This window comes from Pelodiscus sinensis, chromosome 6 (genome assembly GCF_052426305.1).
Source record: "Pelodiscus sinensis isolate ZL-2025 chromosome 6, ASM5242630v1, whole genome shotgun sequence".
In the NCBI taxonomy this organism is placed as follows: Eukaryota; Metazoa; Chordata; order Testudines; family Trionychidae; genus Pelodiscus; species Pelodiscus sinensis.
In genome coordinates this window covers 20,205,369-20,232,943 of record NC_143057.1, presented here as the reverse complement: position 1 = coordinate 20,232,943, position 27,575 = coordinate 20,205,369, and the positions used below count along the sequence as shown (strand labels likewise).

General features: G+C 41.5%; 1 protein-coding gene and 1 long non-coding RNA gene across 2 annotated transcripts in view; one reads left to right on the top strand and one right to left on the bottom strand.

Annotated features, from left to right (window-relative positions):
* Positions 1-18,388, bottom strand: part of SLC24A2 (solute carrier family 24 member 2) — a 181,950-nt gene extending 163,562 nt beyond the window's left edge. Inside the window, exons 1-3 of the mRNA XM_075931491.2 lie at positions 18,035-18,388; positions 15,318-15,450; positions 13,999-15,087 (exon numbers count right to left, since the gene is read on the bottom strand). Of these exons, the coding sequence (XP_075787606.1) occupies positions 13,999-14,931 (933 nt within the window). The 5' untranslated portion in view covers positions 14,932-15,087; positions 15,318-15,450; positions 18,035-18,388. The remainder of the gene's footprint in view (positions 1-13,998; positions 15,088-15,317; positions 15,451-18,034) is intronic.
* Positions 18,241-26,681, top strand: LOC112546929 (uncharacterized). Its single transcript, XR_012904614.2, has 3 exons — positions 18,241-18,380; positions 19,250-19,329; positions 24,961-26,681. It is a non-coding gene; the product is annotated as an uncharacterized LOC112546929 (long non-coding RNA).
* Positions 26,682-27,575: the final 894 nt, after the last annotated feature.

The following is a 27,575-nucleotide window of genomic DNA, read 5'->3' as shown; positions in this document are numbered from 1 at the left end:
CCAGAGTAAATTTTCAGGTACAGCTGATTCCAGAACACTGGTGGATTTTTTTTTCTAAGCTACTTTGGAAGCAATGTGAGCTCTGAACCTCGCAACTGCAGTTGTACCAAACACAATTTTAAAAGAAACAAAAACACACCTCCACAGCGACGTAGGAAGACAAAGCACCTGTTACTTCTCCAGTTTAAATCAATAGGGATTTTGCCAATTGGTGTAGGGATGTGAACGAGTCAACTTTCCAATAAGCAAATACTTATCGGACAGTCAACATGCTAGTCGACTAGTCCCTTTCCCCCCCTTCTCCCGCTGCCTCTATCAGAAAGAGGCACCAAGGGGAGGAAGAACGAGGAGGGGGCGCTTCTAAGTGGCAGTGCTGTGTGGAGCTCAGGGCCAGACCCTGGGCTCCACGCAACGCTGGCACTTTGAAATGCTGTGTGCAGCCTGGGGCCAGATGGGAAGTCCCCAGCTGGGAAGTCCCCAGCTGGCCCGGACTGCATACAGCATTTCCAAGTGGCAGCACCACGTGGAGCCCAGAATCAGCTGAGGACTCCCCTAGTGAACCCGGGCTCTATATGGCGCTGCCACTTTGACTCACTACATAGAGCTTGATGCCAGGCTCCCTGCAGCATTTCAAAGCAGAAGTGCAGCATGGAGTCCGGGGTCAGCTTAGAGTCCCCAGCTGACCCAGGGCTCCATGTGGTGCTGCCACTTTGAAACGCCGCAGGGAGCCCGGGGCTAGTGGAGGACTGCTTGAATCCCCCACTAGCCTTATGCTCCCAGCAGCACTTCCGCCTTTGAAGTGTAGCAAAGGGCTGTTGCTGTTCAAGGGGCTCTTGTACACTTCAAAGGCGGAGGCGTCCTTATCGACTATTTGAATAGTTGATGCAAATTGCATCAATTATTCAATTAGCTAATTAAACATCCCTAAATTGGTGAAGGGCTGGCCCAATACAGAGCCTTAATCATGCTCAAACAGAGACTGTTTTATATTGGCTGTAGAGTTGGCAGGAAAAATGGCTCTTTGGAATCTGTGATTTGGCTAAATCCAAATATTTTACAGAGCCAGTCCAGTTAAGTTCTGATGACCCCAGGAAAGATTTCATGACAAACCGGCACACTTTCCTGCCTTGCTCTTCACCAACCCACCTGATGGTGATTGTGTTGGTCTGTGGCTGTCAGCTTTATTAATCCATTTCAGACATGTGAACTGCCCTGGAGCCAGGGAACCCAAGCCTTCCAGCACACACCTTTCCAGGACAGCCCTGCCATGTGTGCTACCTAGGGATGGAGACCATTCTCTTCTGTAGAGAATTTTGAAATTTTTGGGTTTTGTTCCTAATTAACACAAAGAAGTTCTGAAATATCAAAATCAATCTACACAACAGTGTGACATTATATTCCATATTCTGTATGAAAATCTGTGTATGATATAAATATGATGTAAATGAGATGTACTTTATGCAAAATATCACTGGAAAGATTATGATTTACTGAATATGATTATCCCATTTGTATGAACGTGACATATTTATATCTAAAGTTAGGAATACTGATGTCTGTATTTGTGTTCATATTTCCTGTTTTGGGTCATTCCCACTGCTGACACTTCAGGGACTACAATGGAAAAGCCATATGGGTCTGATGGCCCATCAGATAGTACAATGGAATGTGAATAGGCTTTGCCTTCCTATGGACCTTTACTGACTCATGGATGACAGAGTGAGATGACCTGATCACCTGATACCAACCTGCATCTTGGATTGCTGAACTGTTCTACTGGAAAACAATGATTGTCATCAGCTTGCTTTACCTCTGCTTTCCTACCCCAGAGAGATATTTGAAAATCCCTGGAAACAAAAGGATTGTAACTGAAGTGTGGGGAGTCGGGGTGGGGGGGAAGAGGACTGCTGGACTTGGGCTAAGAGTTACCTGACCTGTCAAGGACATTACCTGAAACAATAACTACAGTGAAAAATTATTTGTAACAAGTTTTTTAGTGAAACTAGCTTAGATTGTGTGCTTTGTATTATTTTCTTATCAATCTGCTTTGTGTTGCTTGCTATCTCTTTGACCACTTAAAATCCATCTTTTCATAGTTAATAAATTTATTTCTGGTTTATAAAATATCCAGTTTATGTACGGGGAAGGGGGTGTGAGAGAGGCTGTGCATACTTTCCTTCAGATTGAGGAAGGAGATGAACTTCATATACATTTGGGTTTGTATCCCAAGAGGAGTGAACAGCTGGGTGTTGGAATATATTCCTTAAAGTAGTGTTTCTCAAAGTGGTCCCTAGACTCACTCAGAGAAAGCTGCTACTAAGCCACTCCCAGTTTACTTACCGTCTCTACAGCCATGGAGCCTTGAGAGCTTCCCGCAGCTCTCCTTTGCTGCAAACGGTAAACCACAGCCAATGGGAGCCACAAGGCTTCATGGCTGTAGAGCCAATAAACAAACAAACCAGAGCGGACCAGTAACAGCTTTCTCAGACTATGTCTACACTACAGTTTTTGCAGAAAAACAACTGTTTTTCTGCAAAAACTCGCAGAGCGTCCACAGCTCAAGTGCGTTTTTGCACAAGAGAATCAAAAGAACAGAGGGGGTTTTGCACAATTGGTATTCCTCTTTTTACAAGGAAGAAGCCTTTTTGCGAAAGAGTTCTTCTCAAAAAGGTGTGGGGGGATGGGGAAGAAGGAGTTTTTGCACAAAAAGAGGAAAGAGGAAAAAGCACAGGTGCCCTGGTGGCCATTCTGTGAACTGCAATCAGAGCTTACTTTCGGGAGAGCATCCATGCAGTCTGGACACTCCCTTTCACAAAAGCCCATCACTTTTTCGATGCGCTTTTGCAGTGTGGATGCGTTGTTGCATGAGAAATTTTTGCGGAAGATCTCTTCCGATAAAAGCTTCTTGTGCAAGAAGCCTGCAGTCTAGACATAGCCTCAGAGTGGGACCACTTTCAGAAACACTGTCTTAAGCTGAGTCCTCCAAGAGCTGATCTCAGGGCTTGTCTACACTGCCACTTTACTGAACTGTAACTCTTATCATGGAGGTGGTTTCCCCAGAGTGCTGGTGCCATGACTACGTTGCCGTGTTAAAGCGCTGCTGTGGCAACATTTTAAACTTGGCAGTGTAGACAAAGCCCCAAGCTATGTCTACAATGCCCTCTATTGTGCAAAAAAATGCAAATGAGGCAAAGCGTGGAACATCGCCATGCATCATTTGCATAATTAATTAGCAGTCATTTTCGCGCAAAATCCCACTCTTGCGCAAGAGCTGTTCTTCCTCTCTTTTTCAGGAACAACGACTCTTGCACAAATATGGCTGCTAATTAATTATGCAAATGAGGTGTGATGATATTCCACACTTCGCCTCATTTCATATTTTTTGCACGAGAGGGGGCAGTGTAAACATAACCCCAATGTTTGTATCAGCAACTGACTGGGGCACTGTCTGTGTGCCTTGCAGGAGGAGGTCTGAGAGCCTGGCTCAGCAAGACCAGATAAAAGGGGACACAGACTGATTGAAAAGGCAGACTCAGTGGTATCGTAGGCACCTCAGTTGGCATCTACAGAGGTTCCAAACCATCACAAACAGAATTAACTTTCTCTGTCCAGCTCTAATTGGCAGCAAAACAATTGGTTATGAGTTAGTAACAGATATTATAGACGTATAGGGACCATCTTGATCATCTACTCCAGGGTGGGATAATTTTTTATGGCAGGCTACTCCAAGATTTTGGAAAGCGGTTGAGGGCCAATTGCAAGCTGTGAGGAAAATCTAGTCTCCTCATTGTGCAGGCATTCAAGAACCCAAATATCATGTCACTCTTCTATTATATTAATAGAGGCGATGCAGAGTCTGGAATGAAGGTTGGGTGCAAAAGGGAGCTTGGGGTAAGGGACAGGGGTGCAGGAGAAGATGTGGCATTTGGGTGAAGGAGGTAGCTGTGACCTGGATTAGGAGACTAAGGTGCAGGGCTTTAGGTTGTGACCTAGGGCAAGAAGGGGTTGTGACCTGGGCTAGGAGACTAGAGTGAAGGAGGGGGTGGAGGGGTTTCAGCTGTGACCTAGAATAGGAGGGGGCTGTGATTTGGGGCAGGAGACTGGGGTACAGGAGGGGCTGCAGGGATCCAGATCACAATCCCCTCCTACCCTGGTCACATCCCAAACCCCTGCATTCCAGTCACCTGTCCTAGGTCACAACCACCTCCTTCACCCAAACTCCCTCCCAGATTCTAGATTTATATGTTTATCTGTACCTCTCCATTTTTATCCCCATGCTGATTTTGATGACATCACACTGTCGTCCCACAGGAATTTTTTTAAAAAATATATAGAGAGATATAATATTGCCAACTGCTGCCTAGAAACAACTAGCAAAAAATCACGTACATTAATGAGAATCCTGAAGTTTAGTATCACTCCAAAGTCTTAGTGCTTCTTGAATCGTACCATATATTGCTCTCAGAGCTACCACAGTGATTACATAGATGTTTCACCAATTTTTAAAACAAATACAAGCAAATAAGATGTAAGCACAATAACTAAGTGTCAACCAGGCTGACAGACTCACTGGGCCCCTAGGCAAGGTGAGAGGAGCCGATTCCATGCTCCTGGAAGGGGTGGGGCCTCAGGCAGAAGAGGCAGGGCTGTGGCAGCCAGCCTTCAATGCCACCCGGAGCATGCCACACTGCTCCCCTCTCCACAGCCAGCCCTGAGAGCCTCCCTGAGTTTGCTACGTGGCACTCCAGCAATGATTTAAAGAGCCCAGGGCTTTGGGTGCCACCAATCATGCAGCAGTGGTGGTGGCAGCTGGGAGTCTTCGGCACTTTTGAATTGCCAGATCCTGGGGCAGATGCCCCACTTGTCCCCACTGTCAGGGGGCCTACTAAGTCTTAATCAGACCAGAATTTGGCCCCATTAATTTTAATGATGCAATATTTAAAAACAAGGGTTGTTAGCAAATGTTTATATTTTTCAGTGGTTACACAGTTACGGGGGGGTGGGAGGGCAGGCGGGAGCCAGTACTTGCAGGGAGCTGGCTCTTGCCTGCCCCCCCTAACCACCCACGCTGCTGCCTCTCTATCAGATAGAGAGGCAGTAGTGTAGTGGAGAGGGAGGACAGGCAGCTCCACAAAAGGGAGGCAGCAGAGTAGGGGCAGGCGACCCCACAGGAGCCAGTATGCACGGGAAGCTGGCTCAAAAGAGGTAGCAAGTGGGTGCATGTCATCGTTAGGATTAACCGATGAGCCCAGGCTTCTCAATTAATTATGTAAATGACTACACATTAACATCTCTATTGCAAGCTGCGAGGAAAATCCAGTCTCCTCATTGAGCAGGCCTTCAAGAACCCAAATGCACTGGGACCAGGGTACGTGGTGGGGGAGAGGCAGGCTAGCCAACTCTTCAGAGGCTAAGGAGAGAAATTCCAAATTCCTTATTATGAACCACAAGTAGGGTATATCTAAACTACAGTGTTATTTCGAAATATATTATCTCAAAATAGTTATTTCAAAATAGCTTATTTCAAAATAACATGTCTACACACAAAATGCATTTTGAAATAGCATTTTGCTATTCTGAAATAGTGCATCCACACTGAGTGGACTCTGAATCATATTTAAGGCTGGCCGGAACCAGTTCCAGCAGGGCACCAGGTCAGGACTTACTGTGTGGGGCTGCTGCCTGAGGTCTGTACTTAAAGGGACCCCCCCGCCCCCCCCCCCCCCCCCCAGAGAGCCAGTTCTCAGGTTTCCCTGCTTGCTTGTCTACCTCAATGAGGGACAGCAAAGCATCTTGCCTCTGCATGCTCTGGTTGCCCTCACTCAGGACGCCACAGCACTCTGCAACATGGAGCCAGAGCTGCCCCTGGGCACTCTGGTGCTTCTCTTGGATGCGTTGCTGCAAGCCTGGCTACACTTTCTGCAGGCTGCCAAGCGGGAGGTCTGTCGGGGGGCTGTCAGTATCCAGGAGGTCCTGTGGGAGAGCTTCCACACTGAGGAGCACCAAGAACCTCCCTGTTGTGCCCCACTGGGGGCTTGTGCCTCATTCCTCCCTCACGTCCTTCCACTTACCCATCCCTAACCCCCCTTCCTGATGTCAAATAAAATACACGTATTTTCATGAACACAAACTCTCTTTATTTAACAAAACTGGGGGGGGGGGAGGGAATGAAACTCTGGTGAGACTGGGGAAAGGAGGTGGGAGAGGGGAGAAGAGAGGGTGGGAGAGGGGAGGGGAAAACCTGGGAGGAGGGAGCTGGAAGGGGGAAGCAAGGGGAAGAAGGGGGAGGGGAAGCTCAGGATTGGGGGTCTCGCCAGACCAATTTGATTGTCATGCAAACCTGCTCCTAGGTTTGCATGTGGCCTTTGGTGGCCAGGCTGGCAGCTATCCTGCCACAGACAGCCGCGTTCCTCCATCTAGTGCGAAGAACATGAACATTGGAGGCATCTCCCCCAAACCTGAATAAGGTCCATGATCTCCACTCTGGACCAGGAAGGCACCCACCTTCTCTGGGCCCTGGCAGGCTCCTGGGAGCTGGTAGACTGCTCCTGGGGAGCGGTGGAGGGCTGGCTGCCAGTGGCTTGCTGGCTCATGTGTTGGGGCCACTGGGTCAGGGGCATTGACTGCTGGCTCTGGGCTGGCAGGCTTGGAGCTGGCACAGGCACTGTGGCCAGAGTCTGTCACTTTAAGGGCTCTGGGGAGGGAGGGAAGGAGAGGAGTGTTCTTGCTTGAGGCTGGAGTGGTCACCAGGGCACCCCGGGAAGGCTGGAGGCCCTCTATTTTGAAATGTGTCTACACAGCACATATTTCGAAATAGCTGTTATTATTCCTCGTACCAAATTCCAAATAAGCGCTCCACTTATTTAATTTGAAAATAGCAGTTGGCTTGTGTAGACACTAGGAAAGTTATTTTAAAATAACTTTGCTGTGTAGACATACCCATAGTGCTTCACAAACTCTCTTTCCATTGTCGGACTAAAGGAAGGGGAGCAAGCTAGGATAAAATAGGTTCCTGGCTATAAAGGTCTGCAAACTATTTGGATTCAGTGGTGTAAGTCCTAAGTAAAGTGAGCTCAGCAGGCCACAATAATTATTACAAATATAAAGCTTTAGTAGGTGTCACATTTACTCTGGCTGTGCATGGTAAGTAAGATTTTAATGTAAATAATCATATATTGGATAATATTAAGTAGGGTAATTTTTTTCTGTTATAGTTATCTGAAAGTAGGGCATTGTCTAAAAATATCTGAAAGTTTCACTTGTTAATTGCATGTCACTTATAGTGCAATTTATTGTAATCTGCCTGCTCTTAAATCTGTATAGATCACTGCTCCTCTTATAGTAGCATATGTGACACTGAATGTAACCTATTAAGGCTTTTCAAAACAAAAAATTCAGCAATAAGATCATTTCAACTCATGTCTCACACGTAAAAATAATTTATGTTAAAGATAATTTCTCTTAATATGCAGATGCTGATTTAAAACTGGCTAGTTCATAACTTTACGTCTGTTTGGTAACAGTGTTATTCTATCTGAAATAGATGTCATTTCACAACATTCCTATGCCACCCACATATTGTCTTTAGTTGCTAAACGAAGTTCTTTTTGGATATTTACCAGATAAGATTTTATCTTTCCACAACAATGAATATCCCTGTTACAAAATCTTGTATAAGGAACCTGAAATATAGCTTCTCTCAGAATGGTCCATTACCTAAATGTATGTGTTTTACTTATGCTGTTTTAACTGGACTTAAAACTCAAAACAAAAGGGTATTGCGAGAAATTGCAATTTGAATTAAGCAGCAGATCTGAAGCAGAAGATGGCAAGATATAGACTAAGCCAGGGCAAAATACATCCCATGGGCCAGATTCAGCTTACCAAGCCAATGGATCTGGCCTGCAGAGGCAGCGGGGAGCCCCAGGCAGGCTCCTCAGCTTGCCCCGCAGCTCCACGCGCCCTGCAGAAATGTGGCTGTAGGGTTCCATTTCTGTTTTAAAACTGGAGGGAAAGGGGGAAGTTTTAGGAGCTACCCCACCCCCAGCACATTCCCATTGGCCGGTTTCTGGCAGAAACCGGCCAATGGAAGCTGCTTGTTAGAACAACAGGCAGCTAAGAAGAATCATGCCCCTCTCCTGAGTTCAGTTATTCATGAAGCACATGGCCAGGCAGGTTGGCTGGCTGGGAAACATTTTAAGCTCTGCAGGCAGACACGCTAGTTTGGCAGTTGACAAGTAAGTCTCTTGGGCACAGCCTGCTTCTGGCATCCCAGCCCTTTCCTGCCCCAACTCTCTGCCCCCCCCACTCAACATACTCAAACCCTCTGTCCCCCTCTTACACCTATACCCCCTCCCATGTCTGACATCCCAATCTCCTGCCACAGATCACAAACCCCTCCAACCCTAGGTCACATCCCAAAGTCCTGCACTCCAGTCCCCTGCCCTAGGTTACAACTGCCTGCTTCATCCCAATTCCCTCCCAGACTCAAGTCTCCCTCCTGCACCCCAATCTCTTGCCCCAAGCTCCCTTCTGCACCCAACCTCCATTCCAGACCCCACATTTCCTCCATTAATATAATGGAAGAGTGTGGCCCTTGACCACTTTCCAAAATCTTTGAGTGCCCCCCCCAATCAAAAATTATTGCCCACCCCTTACAGACTGCATCTGAAGAATAATGGGTAGTGCTCAGTGACAATGTGATTCAAGCTGCAGCTTGCAAGTCGCAGTTTGGATATCTCAGTGGGATTTCAAAATAGATGGTCAAAGACCTTGTGTCTCATCAAAGAGAGAAGGGACTGAAAGGAAAACTTCCAAATTCTAAGACCAATAAAATACTGGAAAAAGCAAAGTGGTAGGAAACCATAGGACTATTTACCAAGTGTGGACATTTCAAAACAGGAAATGGACCAATAAGAACAGAGAGGGAAAAATGCTTGCAATGAAGTAGAACAGAAAGGCAAAGCATTTCAGAGAAGTCCTCCACAGACCCAGCTCCACTCCAATACAAGATTTTGAAACATATAAACCTGATCAACTTGGATGATCCAATACCAATGTCACAAATGGGCTGTAGTCAAGAAGGTGACAAAGAACGACACAGCAAAAGTTGAGCAAATCACAGCAAAAATGCTAAAAGCACCCACCAATATGATCACTCAAATGAAACTGGCATAGCTGTTCAATTAAATTTGGGGAAAAGAGACCCTTAGGATCAGTGGAAACACTGAATCATTGCCAGAATATAAAAAATGTGTGTCAACGAAGACCTCAAGAGGGAATTGAAACCAAGAATAGGAAAGGCATTCATCCAGAGCACTTACTAAACCCAGCATCATATGGAAATGAAAGATATACAGCACCAAAACAAAACTGAGAATTTTCAAATTCAGAAATAAACTCAGAGCTAACATGGCTGCGAGAGCTAGAGAGCTACTAAAACTAGAAAATTAGACAACTTCAAAAACAAGTGCCTAAATTGTTGTTAGCATGCCTTGACCCATATCAATTTCTACCAGATTTTCTTAATCTGTACCTCTTTTAAAGAGAGAAGGGTCAGGATATTTAAATTTAAAGAACAGGGATAGGAAAACAAGAAGGGATTATAGTGAACCCATATTAAATTTAAAATGTTCAATAATCAGATGTTCCTTTCTAGAAGCACAGTCATTTACACAGATAATTCTCAAAACACGAGAAGACTACAGTTCAAAAATGGCTTTCTGTTTGCACTTTAGTGCTCACAATCTACTGGGACCAATGTGAAATTCAAGAAGCTCTGAAGACAGAATAGGGTAACACAAGCATTAGAAATATCCTTGAGAAATACTAACATGTAGGCAGACAGATGGTTTCACACATAATTAAGAGCTATTTTTACTTTGATAGGAAATATTATTATTGATTTACTGTATATTTAAATATAGATAGGATGATCTACACCATCCTTTGAAAGTAGCTAAATGAACAAACAAAATGATTTAAAACTAAAAATAAACCAGAAGGCTCAGAAGATCATTCTTTTATAGTAAATTTCTTGCAGACTTTTACTGATACATACCTATAATCTAAGTTTTTCCATCTACTTCAACAAGCCTTTTAAACTTTTCAAATATTTTTCATCTATCAACACGATTTTTTTACTCTTTGAGATTGAGATTTGTTGCTAAGCCACTTAACCCTTCAGCTATCCCGCTTTATGATTCTTTATTTAGACCTCTCAGAACTCTGTTGACCTGTTCTCAGATTACAACAAAGTCTTAAAGATAAATACTACAGACAACAGTTTTCTGGGATGACCACTTTCTAGCTTACCCAGCTGGTACCAACCATTTAGAAGAAGCAACACAGATGAATAAGAGACTAATATACTGCATCTTGCACAACCCAAAAGCATAAAACTGCCTCTGTAGCAAGAGCTCCTGAAAACACCCATACTCACTATCTAGTGATTTCAAAGAACTGTGTCTATTGAATATCCAACAGAATAACATCAAAGAAATGCCAATTTTACATTAGAAACAACTACATTTGTTGTTTTTGAATATAAATATGCTTTTTATAATGTATGCTATTATTTTGCCTTGGATATCATGGCACTTTCCCTATGGGGGAAGGGATCTATGGCCAGTGAGGGATATATCTATGGGAGTAAGGGAGTTCTGCCTTCAAAAACCAAGAATACCACCTGTGCAGCTCTTTTAATCTCCACTGGTTGGCCAATAAGCATTCATGTGCCACTGAGATTAATCACTCAATACTGTATACAGGCTACATAAGTATTTGTATTTTCTATCCTTGGAATGTATTGTACAACAAGAACCCCTTAACATTTCTATACGAGAGACTGCTGCATTTTCCAGGGTTTTTTTTTTTCCATTTAGTAATCAATACGAAGCAATTATTTAACACCTTAGAATAATGGTAAATCAATGAATGCAGAATTACAACAGGATTCTTATTGAAGCACTTACTATAATATTATCACTATTACCAAATGAGTTAATTCTGATCATTTTTTTTCATATGAATACTAACAGAATAGATTTCAAAGTCTTAATAAAATTTCCAAAATCTTTTACAGCTCAACTCATACAAAAATACCTATGTGACTATTTTATCGGAGTCCACTTTCCCAATATTTTCACAGTTGTGGTGCAAAGCTAATTTCTCTAGAAACAAATTAACAACTTTATGATTCTTTAATACCTGTGTTATATTAGCTACACACACACACACACGTACGTGAACCACTGAAGGAATGCACAAGCTGAATGGGTATGGAATCACCTTTAAGAAAATGAATTAATTATTCAAATATAGTAAATGAGTGAACTCTGCATGGCTGTTATCTATTTAGTCAAGTCTGTCAAAAGTACATTAGTGTGCATTCAGAACATTTCATTTGGTTTTCAAATATTTTATTCTACTGTTCAGTAAATATAGCTGACATGGAGATTTCCAGGTTTTACCAAGCACTTCTGTGATCACCATTACAGTCCAGTATACCAATCAACTAGAATTCTTTTCATGATATACATACAATATGCTATGTTACTTTACAGACTAAAATAGATCAACCTGGATAATCCAGATTAATTGACAGATTCCATTTTTATTTGGGTGAGAGAAAAACTTCAAATAGTGTTGTGCATGTTGAATGAAAGATTATAACATCATATGTCTTGTATAAGCATATTAATAGATAACGTCAATGTGAACTGATCAATTATGATTACTCTATATACTGCAGCAGCTTCCTATAAAAACACATTTGGTATAAAATGTGATCTTCTTTACAATTCCTCACCAGAGAATTCATTCTTAAGAGGCAGACATATTTATGGAACTTTTGAAAAGCCCTCTTATTTATTAAGGCAATTAACTGTTTGCTATTTTCCTTCATCATTTTCAAACAGATATTGAGAGAGAAAATGTTGACAGTTCTGTTCAGGGAAAATGGATGGAAAACAAAAGCTATAAAGAGTTTCTTTATATATAAACAGTATATATATATTAGCAGATAATAACCGGCCTTGCCTGCTGGTGCTAAAAGAGAGCACTATTCCAATTTTTTCTGTTTCATCTCTTTTCTATAAGGTTTATTGAGATGCAATCCTATTCCAGGTTCATCCTATTTCTCTGGCTCATCTTGGTTCAGTTTCTTTCAACATTTGCCGAGTTACATCAGTTTTGAGGACTATATATACTGGTGATTCTGTTACTTTTCTGTTTGGTTTTTTGAAGAAGCAATCCCATTTTGGGCACATCCTGTTTTCCTGGCACAACCAAACCTTATGTGGCATTAAATTATGGTAATAGGAAGTAGTATACGGAATGTGGTATTCCTAGCTTTTACTGTTTAGAAGTACTTAGACAAACAGATAAACTCTCTAATTTTTATATACACACACAACCACCCACGCACACGTACATGCACACACACACCCCTAACATTTAGATGAGTGTTTCTCAAAGCGGTCCACGAAACCACTTTCAGACACCTGTTAACTGGCCACTCAGGTTAGTTTATTTCCAGGTGCTACAGCCACGGAGCCTCGCAGCTCCTATTGGTTCCATTTTACCATTTGCAGCCAAGGGGGCCTGTGGGAAGCAGCATGGGCTGGACCACTGTTTGCCGCAGCTCCCATTGGCTGCAAACGGTGAAAATGGAGCCAATAAGAGCTGCAAGGCTCCATGGCCATGGCACAGATACATAAATAAAGTGGCGCAGCCAATTAACAGATTTCTCAAAGTGGTTTCATGGAGCACTGTGAGAAACACCGACTTAGATGGACTGCAGTACCATCCAAAGCCCCAGTGACTTAGTTGGCATTCTGTAGGAGTGAATCAATCTGACTGCATGCTATCAATAGCAGGATTGTAGCCCATATGTATATCGATCTTTATGCACACAATACACACATACACAGAACCACAGAGAGATCAAAATCACACTTTCTATTCTATACCACCGTTTTTTGGCTGTTGCAGATATGCACAAAATGGCGGCTAATTCTTTATGCTTTTTTGAACAACATAATTTTCACAAATGAAGAAAAATGTGACTATACCAACTATGTGTAAATAATCCCACCATGCCAACATCTTATATTCATGATACAAATAGACTTTCAACTAAACCCCACTTAAAGGTCAGCATGAAAAATTTGCACAAGATAAAATTCCACACTGCCTATATGCTGTATGTATTTATGAATTCTGTTTTGTAATTAGCTTAAATAACTTCTACTTTAAATTCTATTTTAAGAAATTCTCTCTTTATAGTTATCTTCACTGAGTTGGTGATAACCAGAGCTGCTGAATACCATTTCAAACCTCCCCATCTTTCTTCACAAGGCCCAAGCATAAGATGTACACATATAATATGTTCAGCTAACAGGTAACGTGCACTAACGATATATCTTGTTTAAATTAAGGGCCCAGTTCTATGCCATGGAGATGCTGAAAAGAAAAATGAACATTCATTCACATAAAAATGATTAAAAAGTGGTGAACTCATGTAAAGCCAAATAACTGAAAAATTAACATGATCCACTCTGTTCCATCTACAGATGAAAGTACAGAAAATGTACTTTTGTATGTTGTTCCAAAATTGTTTACTTGGTCTTGGCGAAGAAAGTACTTTGGAAGTCATTAAAAAGACAGCACTTGACAAGAGATACCAAAGCTATTGTTTAGTTTAAGTATATAGGCAAAAAGATGTAGTATCTCAAACACTATGATATGGTAAATGTTGACAAATGCTCACTTTTGAATGGCTACCCAAGTAGCTTGGACTACGGTAGAGTGAAAAGCTACTGAGAGTAAATAAGCTTCATCCCTTATTTTTCAGTTGATTGGTATAATGGACTGTAATGATAATCCCAGAAATGTTTGGTAAAACCTAGAAACCTCCATGTCACATATTTTACCACATCAAGGACTCTTAAGACACAGAAACATTTCAGATTTATATACATATTAAAAATAACTTACCTTTTGTTCAGAATCTGTAGTTGTTACTTTCTCAACTTTGTTCCTATTAAAAATTTTTTTCACACATTCTTCTACTTGAACATTGAATTTCATGAAAGTCACATAACAAAAATAAGCGGTCAGCAGGGTTAAGCTTTCCCACCACATGATTAAATTATCCAAAAAAAAGATTATTAGCAAGATCAAGCCTACGATATAAAATGACACATCCCTAAAGAGTGGCCACCAGGTAAGGTTCAAGATCTCTCTAGAAAATAAAGCACACATTCCAATAACAAACAGGATATTGAATACTGCAGATCCTACTATTGTTCCAATGCCAACATTACTGTGTGATATAAAGACTCCTATCAAAGATGTGAAGAGTTCTGGAGCTGAACCACCAGCAGCCATGAATGTTGCCCCAGCCACGTCATCAGATATGGCTAGCTTTTCAGTGATGACAGTCAATGAAGGAACAAAGAACTCATCACAGACTATGGCTAAGGCTATGAACATGTAAATCATTCCCAATATATGCAGGATTACTGCCCCCCTTCTTCTTTCTGCAAGAGAAAAAAGATCTTGTGGATACTCTCCCTTGGAGTGTTCTGTTGCATTATTCTGTTCAGTTTCATATTTCATAGAAATAGGTGACTCTGGAGTGTCATTTTGATTCTGTTCCTTGAAATCCAACAGAGTTCTTTGATGCCCATGCATTGGCTTTTGGCTATCTAGACTACTAGTTATCTCTGTGCTATGTGGCTCCATCTTGAAAAAGGCACTAATTGAAAGAGAGAAAGTGCTAATGGCCATTATGCTCATGAAAAGACCAATTATTCGTATCAGTCTCCATTTTTTCCTGACATTCTGATGCCTCCTACACCCAAATAGTGGTTCCTCCAAACACCATTCTTCCAGGATACTTGCAGCAATGTTTTTAGAAAGAGTCATTTTTTGTTCTCTGCAAGAAGCTGTGGCCCAGAAATTCAGAATCAGATAGACTGGTCTTTCATACTTCTTCCTGATTTCAATGTTAAAGGTGCTTTTATGTGCTTTTCCAGAATCAAGTACTTTTATGCTTCAGATGGATTATATTCGTCATTCGTGCTTAAAAAGAAAAACAACTTTTATCAACATTATTATAACAACACATGATTAGAAACCTGACTTGTTAAAATCTATTTTACTATACATGATTCAACACAAAGCATAAAGCTCTACATTTTCCCTATGACTGTAGAGGTTTTAATTGCCCACTTCCTTTAAGTAGTCTCCTTCAAAATGTGTTAGCCCACAAAGCTGTCCCACCTTTTATTTAGCTGTAACACTCTGGTTACCTTTTCCAGACCTGAAGAAAAGCTCTGTGAAGCTTGAAAGATTGTTTCTTCCACCAACAGAAGTTGGTCCAGTAAAGATATTACCTCACTCACTTTGTGTCTCTCATAGCCTGGGACCAACACCGTTATAACACTGAAAACAAAAATTGTAATGTAGTGTCATGTTGCATCCAATCAAAATTAAGCTTTCCAGCAGACACAGCAACAAAACGTTTTAATACAAAAACAAATTCTGCATGGGAGGAAAATCCAGTGGATAAAAATTAATCAATCAGACTCTTTCATGGCATTCAGAAAGTCACTTCTCAGCAGATAAAAAATAATTCCAGTGCAGGTTAAAAGCTGTGTGTGAGTAAAAATGAATAAACTATGGTCTGAGTGAATACTACCAAAAGTATTCCCTTACATTGTGTATGAGTGTGTAATAATACTCACACACAAAACCTGGGGGCAAATATGGCCCTAGTCAGTCCTATTTGCAGCTCAAGCAGTTTTGATGTAAACATTACATTTAAATAAACAATCCTGAAACAATCACTGAATTTAGGTAGGAATAATACTGGTGATAATAGTATCAAAATAAAGATCAAACACATCTGTGGCTTCATGACCCATTTATAGATTTATTCAGAGAAATACAAGGCAAAGGCTCCCATTGACTTCAGTTTGCTTTGGATCAGGCCCTAAAATACCCTAGAATAAGGGGAAGGATCTGGCCTCTGGCTTGCTTGGACCTAGCCTGAGGCTCAGGACTCACCCTCTTCCTCCACCAGAATTGAAAAGACTGCACTGATGCTTCAGCCCTCCTGGTGCCTCACATAGGGGCTGGAGCACACAAAATCTAGTAGCTGGGACCCCCTAGGCTCTGGTGTGTGAGAGGAATGTGGGGAGTGTCTTTCTGCTTCTCAGTAGAGGGCCAGGTAAGTGAGGGTTTGTTTCGGTTTTTTGCTTCTCAATTGTGTGCGATTCCCAACTGATTTTTCTGTGGGTCAGCAGACCCTGACCCAAAACAGGTTCTCCCTCCCCCCCCCCCCCCCCGCTCTAAAATGTTTTGGCTGTCTAAGACAAAAATATAATTTATCATTATTTTTTCTTTATTTTTCAAAAAATAATAACCACATATAACATGACAAATATAGCCTAAAAACTTAAATGCCCAAACCTGCAAAGTCTTAAGCAAACAGTCTGACTAACACAAATACTGCTATTGAAGTGTATTGGATTAACTATGTGCAAGAGTAAGGACTACTTAATACAAGAAAGAGTTTGCAGTATTGGGCCACTAAGTGTGCCTTGTATAACTCAAAACTGCTGTGAATAATGGTTGTTTAGATTGAATTAAGCTTTTTTCAAAAGTATATTTTAATACAGAAAATGATGTATACAGACATTAGATCTTATATGCTGTAAGCAATAAAAATAATTACTATTTCTACTTTATATTGAATAGGCAGAGAGACAGATTTTATTGGATGCCACTTATTCAGGATATTAAGGTATTATCAGCTCTGATTATTGCAGATTATATGAAATAATAAAAATAAATTAAAAATATATTTTAAAACCAGTGAGTATAGACTTTCCAATATTATCTGCATTTGTATACATAGCAGTTGCATAGTCAAATCAATTTTTTCTTTATTTTATTAAAATAATTTCTATTTTCAGATGATGCCAGAGATATAAATTTTTGTCTACAGTACATAAGGGAGATATTTCATGTTCTATTTTAGATTATTTCCCCACCAGTCTACCGCAGATTATATTGAACAGTCAAGATAAATAAACATATAATGAGTGGCTGTGCTTGCAATTTACACAATGATCAAAATAGGTATCTTTTGAGATTTTTATAAGGGGAAATCAGAAATTTAATTCTAGCTGTGTGAACTGAGGGACAAAATATACCCTCGTCAACTTTGATAATTCTACAAAATACTAATTAGGTAAAGAGATGGACAGATACACACACTCAAGAGATCTGCACCCATAGGATAACCCATATCTGCACATAACATGTCTACAAATATGGAGGTGAATCCTTTTCAACTGATTTCTTTTGTAATATACACCCTTCCTCTGGATCATTGCAAAGGTGCCTCGGGCACACAAATAGGTGCCACGAGCTCAGCTCCAACTTTGCAGAACTTTTCCTTTCTCCCCAAAACATCCCCCCTCCCCCAGTCTCCGAACAGCACTCCCTCATAGGAAGGGAGAGGTCCCTGGGGCGGGGGAGCTAGTTTCTGATTTCCCCACCACCTCACACTTCAGCTTCGCTGCTGGGCCCCGGCTCCTCAGGCCTCATGTGACATGGGGGGGGGGGGGGAGGAGGCCGGTGTATTGGGAAATATCTTGTGCCATAAGGGGGGAGCCCCACTTAGGGCAGAAAAAGCACTGGGGGAGGGGGCGGCCGGCCATGGGGAGGGGGTGCGCCCCTTGTTTGGTTGGGTTTGCATAGTACAGAAGAGTAGCAGCCCCCCCAGGAGTGGGCCCCCCCATTCCCCATTAGGCGTGTGCGTCTCCCACAAAGAAACCGCTTCCCCGGGCATTCCTAGTGGAGACCCATCTATTAGTGTGTGTGTGTGGGGGGGGTTACACCCCTCCCCCCGCCATGCCCCCCCCCCCCCAGCACCAACGGGAGCTCCCCCGCCTCGGCCCGCGGCCCCTTCCTTCCCCAACTGCCGCCGCCGCAGCCCCGGGCGGGGCCCAGCACTTACCGGGGCGCAGCGCTCTCCCGAGCCGGGCTGGGGCAGAAAGTGGTTGGCATGAGTGAAGTCGCGCGGCGCCGCCGCTGTTACCAGCCGGGACCGGCCCCCTGCCCTCGTGCCCCTCCTGGAAGTGCTGGGCAAAGCGGGGACTAGTTGGCGCTAGACGCTGCTGGCAGCCGGCAGCCGCCTCTCACCCGGCCGAGCGAGAGACTGAGCTCCGGGTGAGACCGACCTGTGCCAGCCGCACAGCATCCACCGCCGGCCCCTTCTCCACCCTGCTCCGCTCTCCTCTGCCTCAGCCACTCCTCCCCCTGCCTAGCCGCTCAGCCTCCCTCGCTCGCACACAGAGGACACAGTAAGTCAAGGAGCGGGAGGCTCCCCCTCCCACGTTCGTCTTGATCTGCAAGCAGGTGAACATGTGCCCCTAGCTGTGTGTGCCAGCTGAAGGTTGTGATACAAAGTCACACCAATCCACCCAGGCCTAGCAGCTCAGGGTGTGACACCCAGCTCTACAATACAGAATAAGATTTTCCTGTCGATCAGCCCCTCCTCTTATCTTTCTCTCCCCCCCCCCCCCTGTTTCCCCTCCTCTTTATGCAGTGAAGATAAGGCTGGTGAAAGAAGGGGCCGTGAAGACTTTTTCCCAAACCCAAGAGTTCTGTGGGGTTCAAAATCTTGTCTCTCTCACCAGGAAAAGTTGATGCAATAAAATATATCATTTTACTACCTTCTCTCTCTAATATTCCGGGAGCAACTCAACTGCACATGGCCATAGACCCTGATGTCTTTCCCCAACCTGCAAAAATTTTCCAAGATATTTTCCCTTCCCATCCTGACCGGGGAGAAAAAGTCAGAATCTCAAAAATGTTCGTGACCCAAAAACATGAATGAAATTTCAGTTTGCGTCAGTGAAAAGATTTCTACTCAATAATTTTGAAACATTTCATTTTTTTGACAATACCCCTTTAACCATTTTAGTCTAAATTTACTGAAATTTCAAAATAAAAAGTCATTTTGACTCTCTCACTTTTCAATTTGAAAATGTCAAAATAGAATGTTTTAAAATTAACATTTTTTTAAAAAAATCTCGAGATTTCTTGAAACCATTGCTTTGTAAATAACTTCAGCTTTGAGGAATTGTTGGGTTGGGAGTGGAGAGGAGGGATGAACCGAAAGCATCTGAAAAAATTCCCAGGCACCTTGACTGAAAATCTCTGTCCACAGAACAGGTCCAGCACATATGGTGACAACATGAGCCATGCCTCCCAATCAGCATACCTCAGCTCTAACTGGAGAGGTACAAGGTGAAAGAAAATCTTGTCTGCAGCCTATTGGCCTGTCTGTTGAGACTGCCTGTATAATGTTGATTGCCAGGGTGATTTGGAGCTGATACAAGCTATGCACATTTCCCTATTTTTTATATATAGCTACTGGTATTTTGTTTATATATAGCTACTGGTACTTATTTTGTTTGTTACTAAAACAAGCTGAATTTGACATGACAATGTGATTAAGAGGCAGATTAAAAAAGGTATTTTAAAAACAGCTTAGTTCCTATTTAAATTAATGGAAGCGAGACACCTACGTACCTTTAAAGATCTGTCCATAAGATCATTCTAGGTCAATTATTATTGTTATTTAGATATAGGACCTTTTTCATACTGTACTTAGCTATCTTCTCCTTCTGTTTCACTCAGGGATGCCACAGTCCAATGGTCTGTGCTATCACTTTTCAGCAATGGAAGCCATTTTGTTCACAGATGTTCACAGACATGGAATTGTGTTGTGTTGTGTGGAGTCAGATGGAATGGAGAAGCCTGATCACAAAGCACTTTCATTAGACACATCAAGATCTAGGCAGTTATCTATGCTAGGATGAAAAATATAGAAAAAGTATATAATGGGGGTTATCAAACCGAGCTCAATTAAAAAAAATTAAAAAGCTTTGTAAAGTGATTGGATTTCCCTTGTAATATTTGAATATTTTGACAAAATTGTGATTAGTTACAATTGATGTGTGATTTTTAAACTTCATTCAGGTCTTTTATTTATAAACTCTTTGGGGAGGAAGCTTTTCTAAATGCCTACCACATTGTGTGTGTCATATAAATAAACAAATAAACAAATAAATAAATAATGAAATAAAATTAAATAAAAATAATAATCAGAAATAAAAATTAAACACAGATGCTAAATGGAAAGTGAGAAGACCACAACCAAGCAGCTATACCCATTGCAATAAAACAATTTTTATGTTCTTCAGACAAGTGTTTAAATTCTTATTAGACATCTGACTTTCTGAACATCCAAATAGCCCCCATTAAGGCCAATGAGAGCAGCTACATGGCTAGGCACTTTTGAATATTGGAGGACTTGCTTAAGTGCCTAAATAAGGACTTACGGATTCAAGTTCAGGCAACTATTTTTGAAAATACTGGCAGTCATATCTCCTTGATAATATTTTTTTTCATACCAGTAAGGACTGGAATAGTCTATAATCTGTCAAAGCTGCAGATCTACTGAATTTGACATGAAATCAGCCACTTTTTTAAAGTTAGAAAATTGATCCTTGTCTTCAGAAAATTTAGGAATGCAAAATGAGTTTTGTCCTTTCAACTGAGAGAGAACAGATTATTAAGAAGGTATGCAAAATAATGGTCATGTTTTTGTATTTACTGATATTTCTCCATTTTTGCTACATTGGGAGGTAATGTAAACATATTTTATTCCATTTATTTTCTTGATGGGGAAGTTGGAGGGTTTCAGTGGAGTGTTAGAACAAAAAAAGCACTTGTGAAAAATTATCAAATGTTAACCATTTATCTATGAACAGAAATGACTAATATATATTTTCAAAATTTGCCCAGACACAAATCACGGATGGGTGTGAACCAAAATCCCAGATCCCTCAAAAACAGCAAGTTCAGATTCAGAGCCAAACTTTACAGTTTGAAATGCTGACTTTCAATATACATGTTTTCCCAAGAAATTCTGACACCTTTTTATTCCATATTAGGCAATTGTTGTGTGTTTTCAAAATTAAAACATAAATTACATCTAAATGAAATTTAACAGCACTTTAGTTCTATGCTATGAATAGTTCCTAATACAAATTAAAACAATAATAAAATTAGCCGGTCATCTATACACACACAATCTCTTTTTAAATAATTCTTGTACCGCTATGCAGGGAATGGTAAAGGTAAAATGTCACCTGGACTGAGCAAAACAATAAAAAAAAAATTCTTACTGAGTAATATCAAGACCCCAGTCAGCCCCCTCATATTATTCTGGAGTGAGTGTGGAAGAGTTAGAATTAGGGTTGCCAGATGGTTTAACCCAAAATACCGAACCCCTCTCCACCAAAAAAAACCCCCAAAACAAACCACCACCGGGGAAAAAATTCTGTTGAAAAAAAAAAAAGGGGAGATCAAAGTTGTTGAGCAAAAAAAAAATTTTTTAATTAAAAAAAACCTTTGAGGCTTTTTGGCTTTGACAGGTTGCTGGCAGTCATTCACCATCTTCTCTTCCTGCTCTGGGCCGGACAGCTCCCCTGCAGAACTAGGTAAGCACCTGGTATTTTTGCTTCCTGGCCGGGAAAAAAAAAACAGAAAATACCAGACATTTTAGGTGTCTAGTATTTTCTGACTTTTTTACTGGACAGGAGGCGAAAATACCGGACTGTCTGGGTCAATACCGAACACCAGGCAACCCTAGTCAGAATGTAGGGGGTCATTTGGAAATGCCAATACTCATCCCACTCACATTTTCTGATCTACTAAATCTTCTAGTTTGTGTGGGACTCTTGGGCTAGCTTAATTAGCCTGAATGGGAACTCCACCCAGACAGACAGTAGGGAGAAATTCAAAAAGCAGGATGTGGGGAGTCAGAAATGGAGGGATAAGATGGGAGAGCTGAATGCAGAGAGGGGGAGGATTTTGAAGAAGGGAGTTGAGACAGGAAGACTATCACTTGTCTCCAATGAATGGAGGATTCTCTGAAGCTGATATGTGAGTACTTTGGCCAAGGGTGTGGAACTTCAGGGCCGGGAGCTGGATGCAGCCCCTGGCTTGCCTGACCGGCCCCTGAGGTTCGGGATCTCCTCCTAGCATTGGGGAGCCTCTGGTGGTGCTCCAGCCCTGCTGCTGCCCCCCGTGGTACTGGAGCACACAAAATCTGTTCTGCTGCGCCCCGGAATTTGGAGAGTGTATTTTTCCTTTTCAGTCAGGGGCCACAGTGAGATTTTTTTTACTTGTGTGTGGCCCCCAAATGATTTTTCTGTGAACCCCAAAAAAGGTTCCCTACCCTGACTTAGGCCCACGGTTTGTATAAGCTGTCATAGTGAAAAAGAAGCCATGAAGGACACTGGGACTTCAAAAACTACTGGATACAAGACTGAATGCTCATGTAATGACCCAATGTACATAGGTCCTGAACAGGGCCAGTCCTAACCAATTGGTGGCCCTGGGCAACCGACCAGCTTGCCTGTAGGGTTGCCCGATGCTTAAAAAAAAACATACAGGGCAAAAATGTGTCAAGCCAAAAAAAAAAAAAAAAAACTCCAGGGAAAATTTGTCAAGAAAAAAGGGTCGGGGAGTGACTAGGGAAACCTGGGGGGAGGATTTGGGACATTGGGCCAAAATGGGATTGCGGCCCTTGTCCTGAAAGATAAGGTGGAATCATGCAGGTCCCATAAATTGACCAGAAAGACACACCTGAAAAAATCTTATACCCACATTATCCAATACGTTATGGAAAAGAAAAGTCCTAGCACAGTGTGAACAAAAGTAATATACATGTATTATATTTCTAGATTTGTAAAAATTCTGCTTCTTACTAACCTCACAAATTACAAACCAGAAAAAAAAGCTAAACCAGTAACTATATGACTCAGAAGACAAATATGTCAGCTAACAGCCTAAATACACTGAATCAAATTATCATGCTCTGACATACCTACAACAAAATTGGGCAACATAATTAGAATAATACTCTGAAGAAAAATATAATTAAAATAAATTCTACATTTTTAGTTCTAGTATGATATGTCAGAACATACATTGAGAAAATATTTTAAAAGAGATTGAAAATAAAATACACTCTGATTTGAGTCTGACAGGACATTTTTGTTCTTAAGTGAGAAGACAAGAAATAACTCACAAGTAGTCTGACCTTCAGTTTGCTAAATCATGATGATATTATATCACATATCTGCATCACCAGCATGTGCTGTGAAAGTTCCCCTCCCCTCATGCTTTAAGAAAATTGGTTTGTGAATATAAATGTGCATAACTCGGAGATGCTTTAGACAAAACACCTCATGTAACCTTATCAATTTTAATGCTACAATCTGCTGGATGTAAACATCCTATTTTGGTGCATGTATCATTCTTGTATGGAAAGTTTTAAATGTGAAGTGTCAGTCTGTTTATAGTTTTAAGTATGTTAATGAGAGTCACTACTGGTGCCCCAGAAGCCTAATAACTAGGTGATCAACTCAACAACTTGTAAACAACTTGTTTGTCCTGTAAGTCCAGAAGGTGATTGATCTGGAGAGACATGTGACCATACACCTGGTTCTGAAATCCATTTTGAACCTGGTATTTTTCCACGAAAGAAGGATGTAAAACAAAGTATTTCAGCCCCAAGCGAGAGTCTATTTAAGCAAGGAAGTTATCAGCCCTTGGTTTTGGCTGGCCTGGAGAAGCTGCTTGGCACACCCTAATAGGGTACAAAAAACTTGAAGGGGGGCTGGAAGCCCAAGTCAGAGCAAAAGAGTTTGTCTCTGACTTGAAGATTTTGCCAGAAATAAGAACAGGGTAAGAATCTGCATGTAATAAGTTTCTTAGTGAATTAGAACTATCTATGCATTTTCTTTTCATTTTAATTTAGTAACTTACTTTGATCTATTTTTATTTGCAACCACTTATATCTTACTGTTTGTACTTAATAAAAAATACTTTTGTTTACTATTAGGGCCAGTAAAAATAATTGTTGTTTAGGGGGAGCAATCACTGTGCATATATCTTTCATTGACAAAGGGAACTTACCTGATGAGCTTTCACTGTGTAAAACTTCTACACAAAGAGAGATGGATTTACAGTAAAACCTGTGTTATCTGGTACACTCGGGATTAGGGCGTTATGGTTATTTAAAAATTCCAGTTATCTGAGGGTCCAATTTTGGAGCTGCGACCCCTAGACCGCAGGGGCCGCCAGCTGCCTGGCCCAGCTCCCAGCCAGCTGGATCATAGTGGCATGCCATGTGGCTATGCCCAGCCCCCGGCTGGCCGGATCAAAGTGCCACACCAAGCCCCCAGTCAGCCGGACCAAAGTGCCGCGACCCCTGAGGGAAAAATGTGCCGGTTTCTAAAGTTTTCCGGATAGTTAAGTGCCAGATAATGCAAGTTTTACTGTATTGGGGGCGGCGGGGGGGGGGGGGGGAGGAGGGGAGAGGGGAGGTTTGGTCCATTTGCTGGTTGGTTTCCTTTATACTGAGCCCTAGATACTGCATACTGCATCCCACCCAGGGCTGACGTGGTTCAGTGTCTGCATTGTTCTACAGGGGGAGTGGTAACCACAATGCTATACCTTGTCAGGGAGTGAACAGATTATCTACCATAGCAGGACAGGGTGATGGGGAGCCCCAGACAGCAAGACGACGGGGGTCAGTGGCATGGTCAGAACACTGGGGAACAAATCCAAGGGGACTTCTGTGACCACACCCTCCCACATGTGTAAATATAGATAAGAAAAAAAGAGAAAGGATTTGCTAAATTTAGTTTACTGTGCCAGGTGTAGACACCAGCTGAAGTCATTCAAAAGACAGAAACCAATGAAGGAGGATGATTTATTTCTAGAAAGAGTCAAGTGGTGATGCTTATTAGATTTTTTTTTTATATTTTTATTTTGCCCTCCTCTTTTGTTGTTACACAGTTTAGACTTTGCAAGGAAAAGCGTGTCTTTTGTGCATGAAGAGAAGGGAGGAGGGAACGAAGTAAAAAAACCTGAATAGCAGCGTCTAGAAGTACTGTGGCAGCAAATTCTGAAGCTGGAAGATGCTGATGAGGGAGGTTACCATGACTACAAAAGCGGCATATTTGAATAAAAATTGTTGTTAAGTCTTTTAAATGCTAATTGTAATTGAGGAATGGGTGACATCTAAAATTGCAAACACTTTTCCAGTGTTACAACTTATGCTTAGCGTAATGAAAGGACTAAAAAAGGATGACAAATGTAAGCATTGTGAAGTTAAACAGAAAGAAGTATAGTGATCACATCTTTAAGGCATTTTAAATTATTTACTTGTTCAAAATAATAAATTAGTTGGGTACCTGTTAAATGTAAGCAAAAAAGCATATGAGATAGAAAGGTCATATATATTAACTTGTAATTATATTCTAGGATGGTGTACAAAAAAAGTTAAGTTTTAATAATCTAATCTAAAATCATTGCTACTTAAAAGCAGTTTTCAATAGACTACATGCTAGAGACTTAAATTTTACACTTCTAGCTATGGAATGAAACTCTTCCATCTAGAGATCCTATGATGTTTCATAAACACTGAGTAAATCTCATCATGCTCTACAAATTACTTGTAGTCTATTGGTGGGGAAACCAGGATGAAAAGATATGAAGTGACATACCACGTCATTGTCAGGGTGAAGACTAGAATCCAGAGCTCCTTAAGGGCAGTCCTGTACTCTTACTACTTGACAACTTTGCCTTCATGGCAGCAGCAGCAGGATAAAACTAGAAGTATTTATCAACAAGTTGCATTTAATTGTGGGTTGTACATATTAAGAAAAATACAGTTTTTAACATTACACACTATCACCCCATGAGCAAGAGAACATCAGACCACAGATCATCTAGGTGGGGTGAAGTTTTGTGGGTGCTGCTATACATTTTAGTATTCTCAACTGCAAGTGGTGAAAAATTCCTTCTACTATCTTTACCTTGTAACTTCAAACATTCCTTTCAGATGAGGACCTAGGAACTGTAATACATGTTATCAATGCTTTCAAGTTAGACTGTTTTAATTCACTCTCAATTCTCTAGTGAAAGACCATGAAGGGTATGTCTACAGCAAAAAAACTTGTGCCATCTCACTTGGGTTAAGGAGGAAGGGTCTGAGAGCTGAGGTTCCTTCCCAAGCCTATATAGCTACGGTATACGGTAGTGGCTCTTAAATGGCTATTTTGCCCCAGCCTAAGTCAGCTGGCACATGCCAGCTGTGTCCAGTTGGGTGTACCATAAGTGGCTTGCAGATTTGGACTATATTTTGAACTCTGTGTTGAAGAGAATGGGGTATCAATAAAGTTTGCAAACCGATGTATTCACAATGGCCTTCATTGTTTATGAGGGAACTTGCTACTGTTTGCCCGATCCACAGGTGATGCAAAGCAATGTAGATCCATATCCTGAGTCTTCAACCCTTTTAAAGCCACATAATGAGCAGAATCTTCTGACAAGGATGCCATTGTGACTATGTGAGTGTAAATGTCATGGTATTTCTCATGTTCTATGTACTTTAATTTTAAGTACAGTGGTCGCTACAACTGAGCAAATGCTGCAGAAAAAAATGCTTTGCAAATTTTAATTCACATTTATAAACTAGAAGATTTACCCAGTGTTGTTCAGGTCCTTAATTTTTGTTGTTTGGAAAATAAAAAGAAAACGTACATGCTTCATTTAAATCATTGTTCTGGGGATGAGGAGTTCAGTATTCAGGCTGATCTAGGGACAGAAGCCTCCTCCAGCCCTCTCTCACTGCAACAGCTTGGGGCCAAGTGAGAAGCACCTCTCCATGGCTGCTGCAGCTCCAAAGGATGCAGCTCGGGGGAAGGGGGGGAGCATGTCCTTCAGTTGGGGCAGGTTCAAGTTCATCTGCCTCCTGTGATCTCCAGCCACAGTGAAGAATGCAGCAAACTGCACTTTCCCCTTGATTCCTGATGAAGGGGAACAGCCAGCAATGTTCCCATACAAATAAGGTGGGGGGTACTTCATACCCTCAATCCACGCTAAAGAGCATGTGGGGGGTGGAAGACTCAGGTCTGTGGCAATTCCATGGGGGAGGAGGGAGGGGAGTCCCCAGTCTGCCCCTTTCACTTGCCTGCTGATTCTGTCACTTTTCTATATGGTTTTGAGAAGTAATCCCATTCCAGACACATCCCCATTTTCATGGAACAACTAATCCCATACCTTGATTTAAGTTATAAGAAGAAGCTGTATACTGAACTTGGTGGTCCTAGCTCTTACCCTTTAGGAGGTGTTCTTGAACAGACAGACAGACACACAGACTGACAAACTCTCTCAGATATTTAGTAGATTTGATTTAACTGTGTTTGAGCTCCTTTTCTGTTTGATTTCAGTGAGCATTTAAACAAACTTTTTAAATATCTTCAGGAGTAGTTGCTGTTTTTATGGATAAATTGAAATACTCTTAACAATAGCTCGGTTATTTTGCATTTTATTTCATTCAGAAGTCTTGGTTGGAACCCTTCTATTTCTGTTGCTCACAACCTTAAAAAAATTATCAGGCATAATAG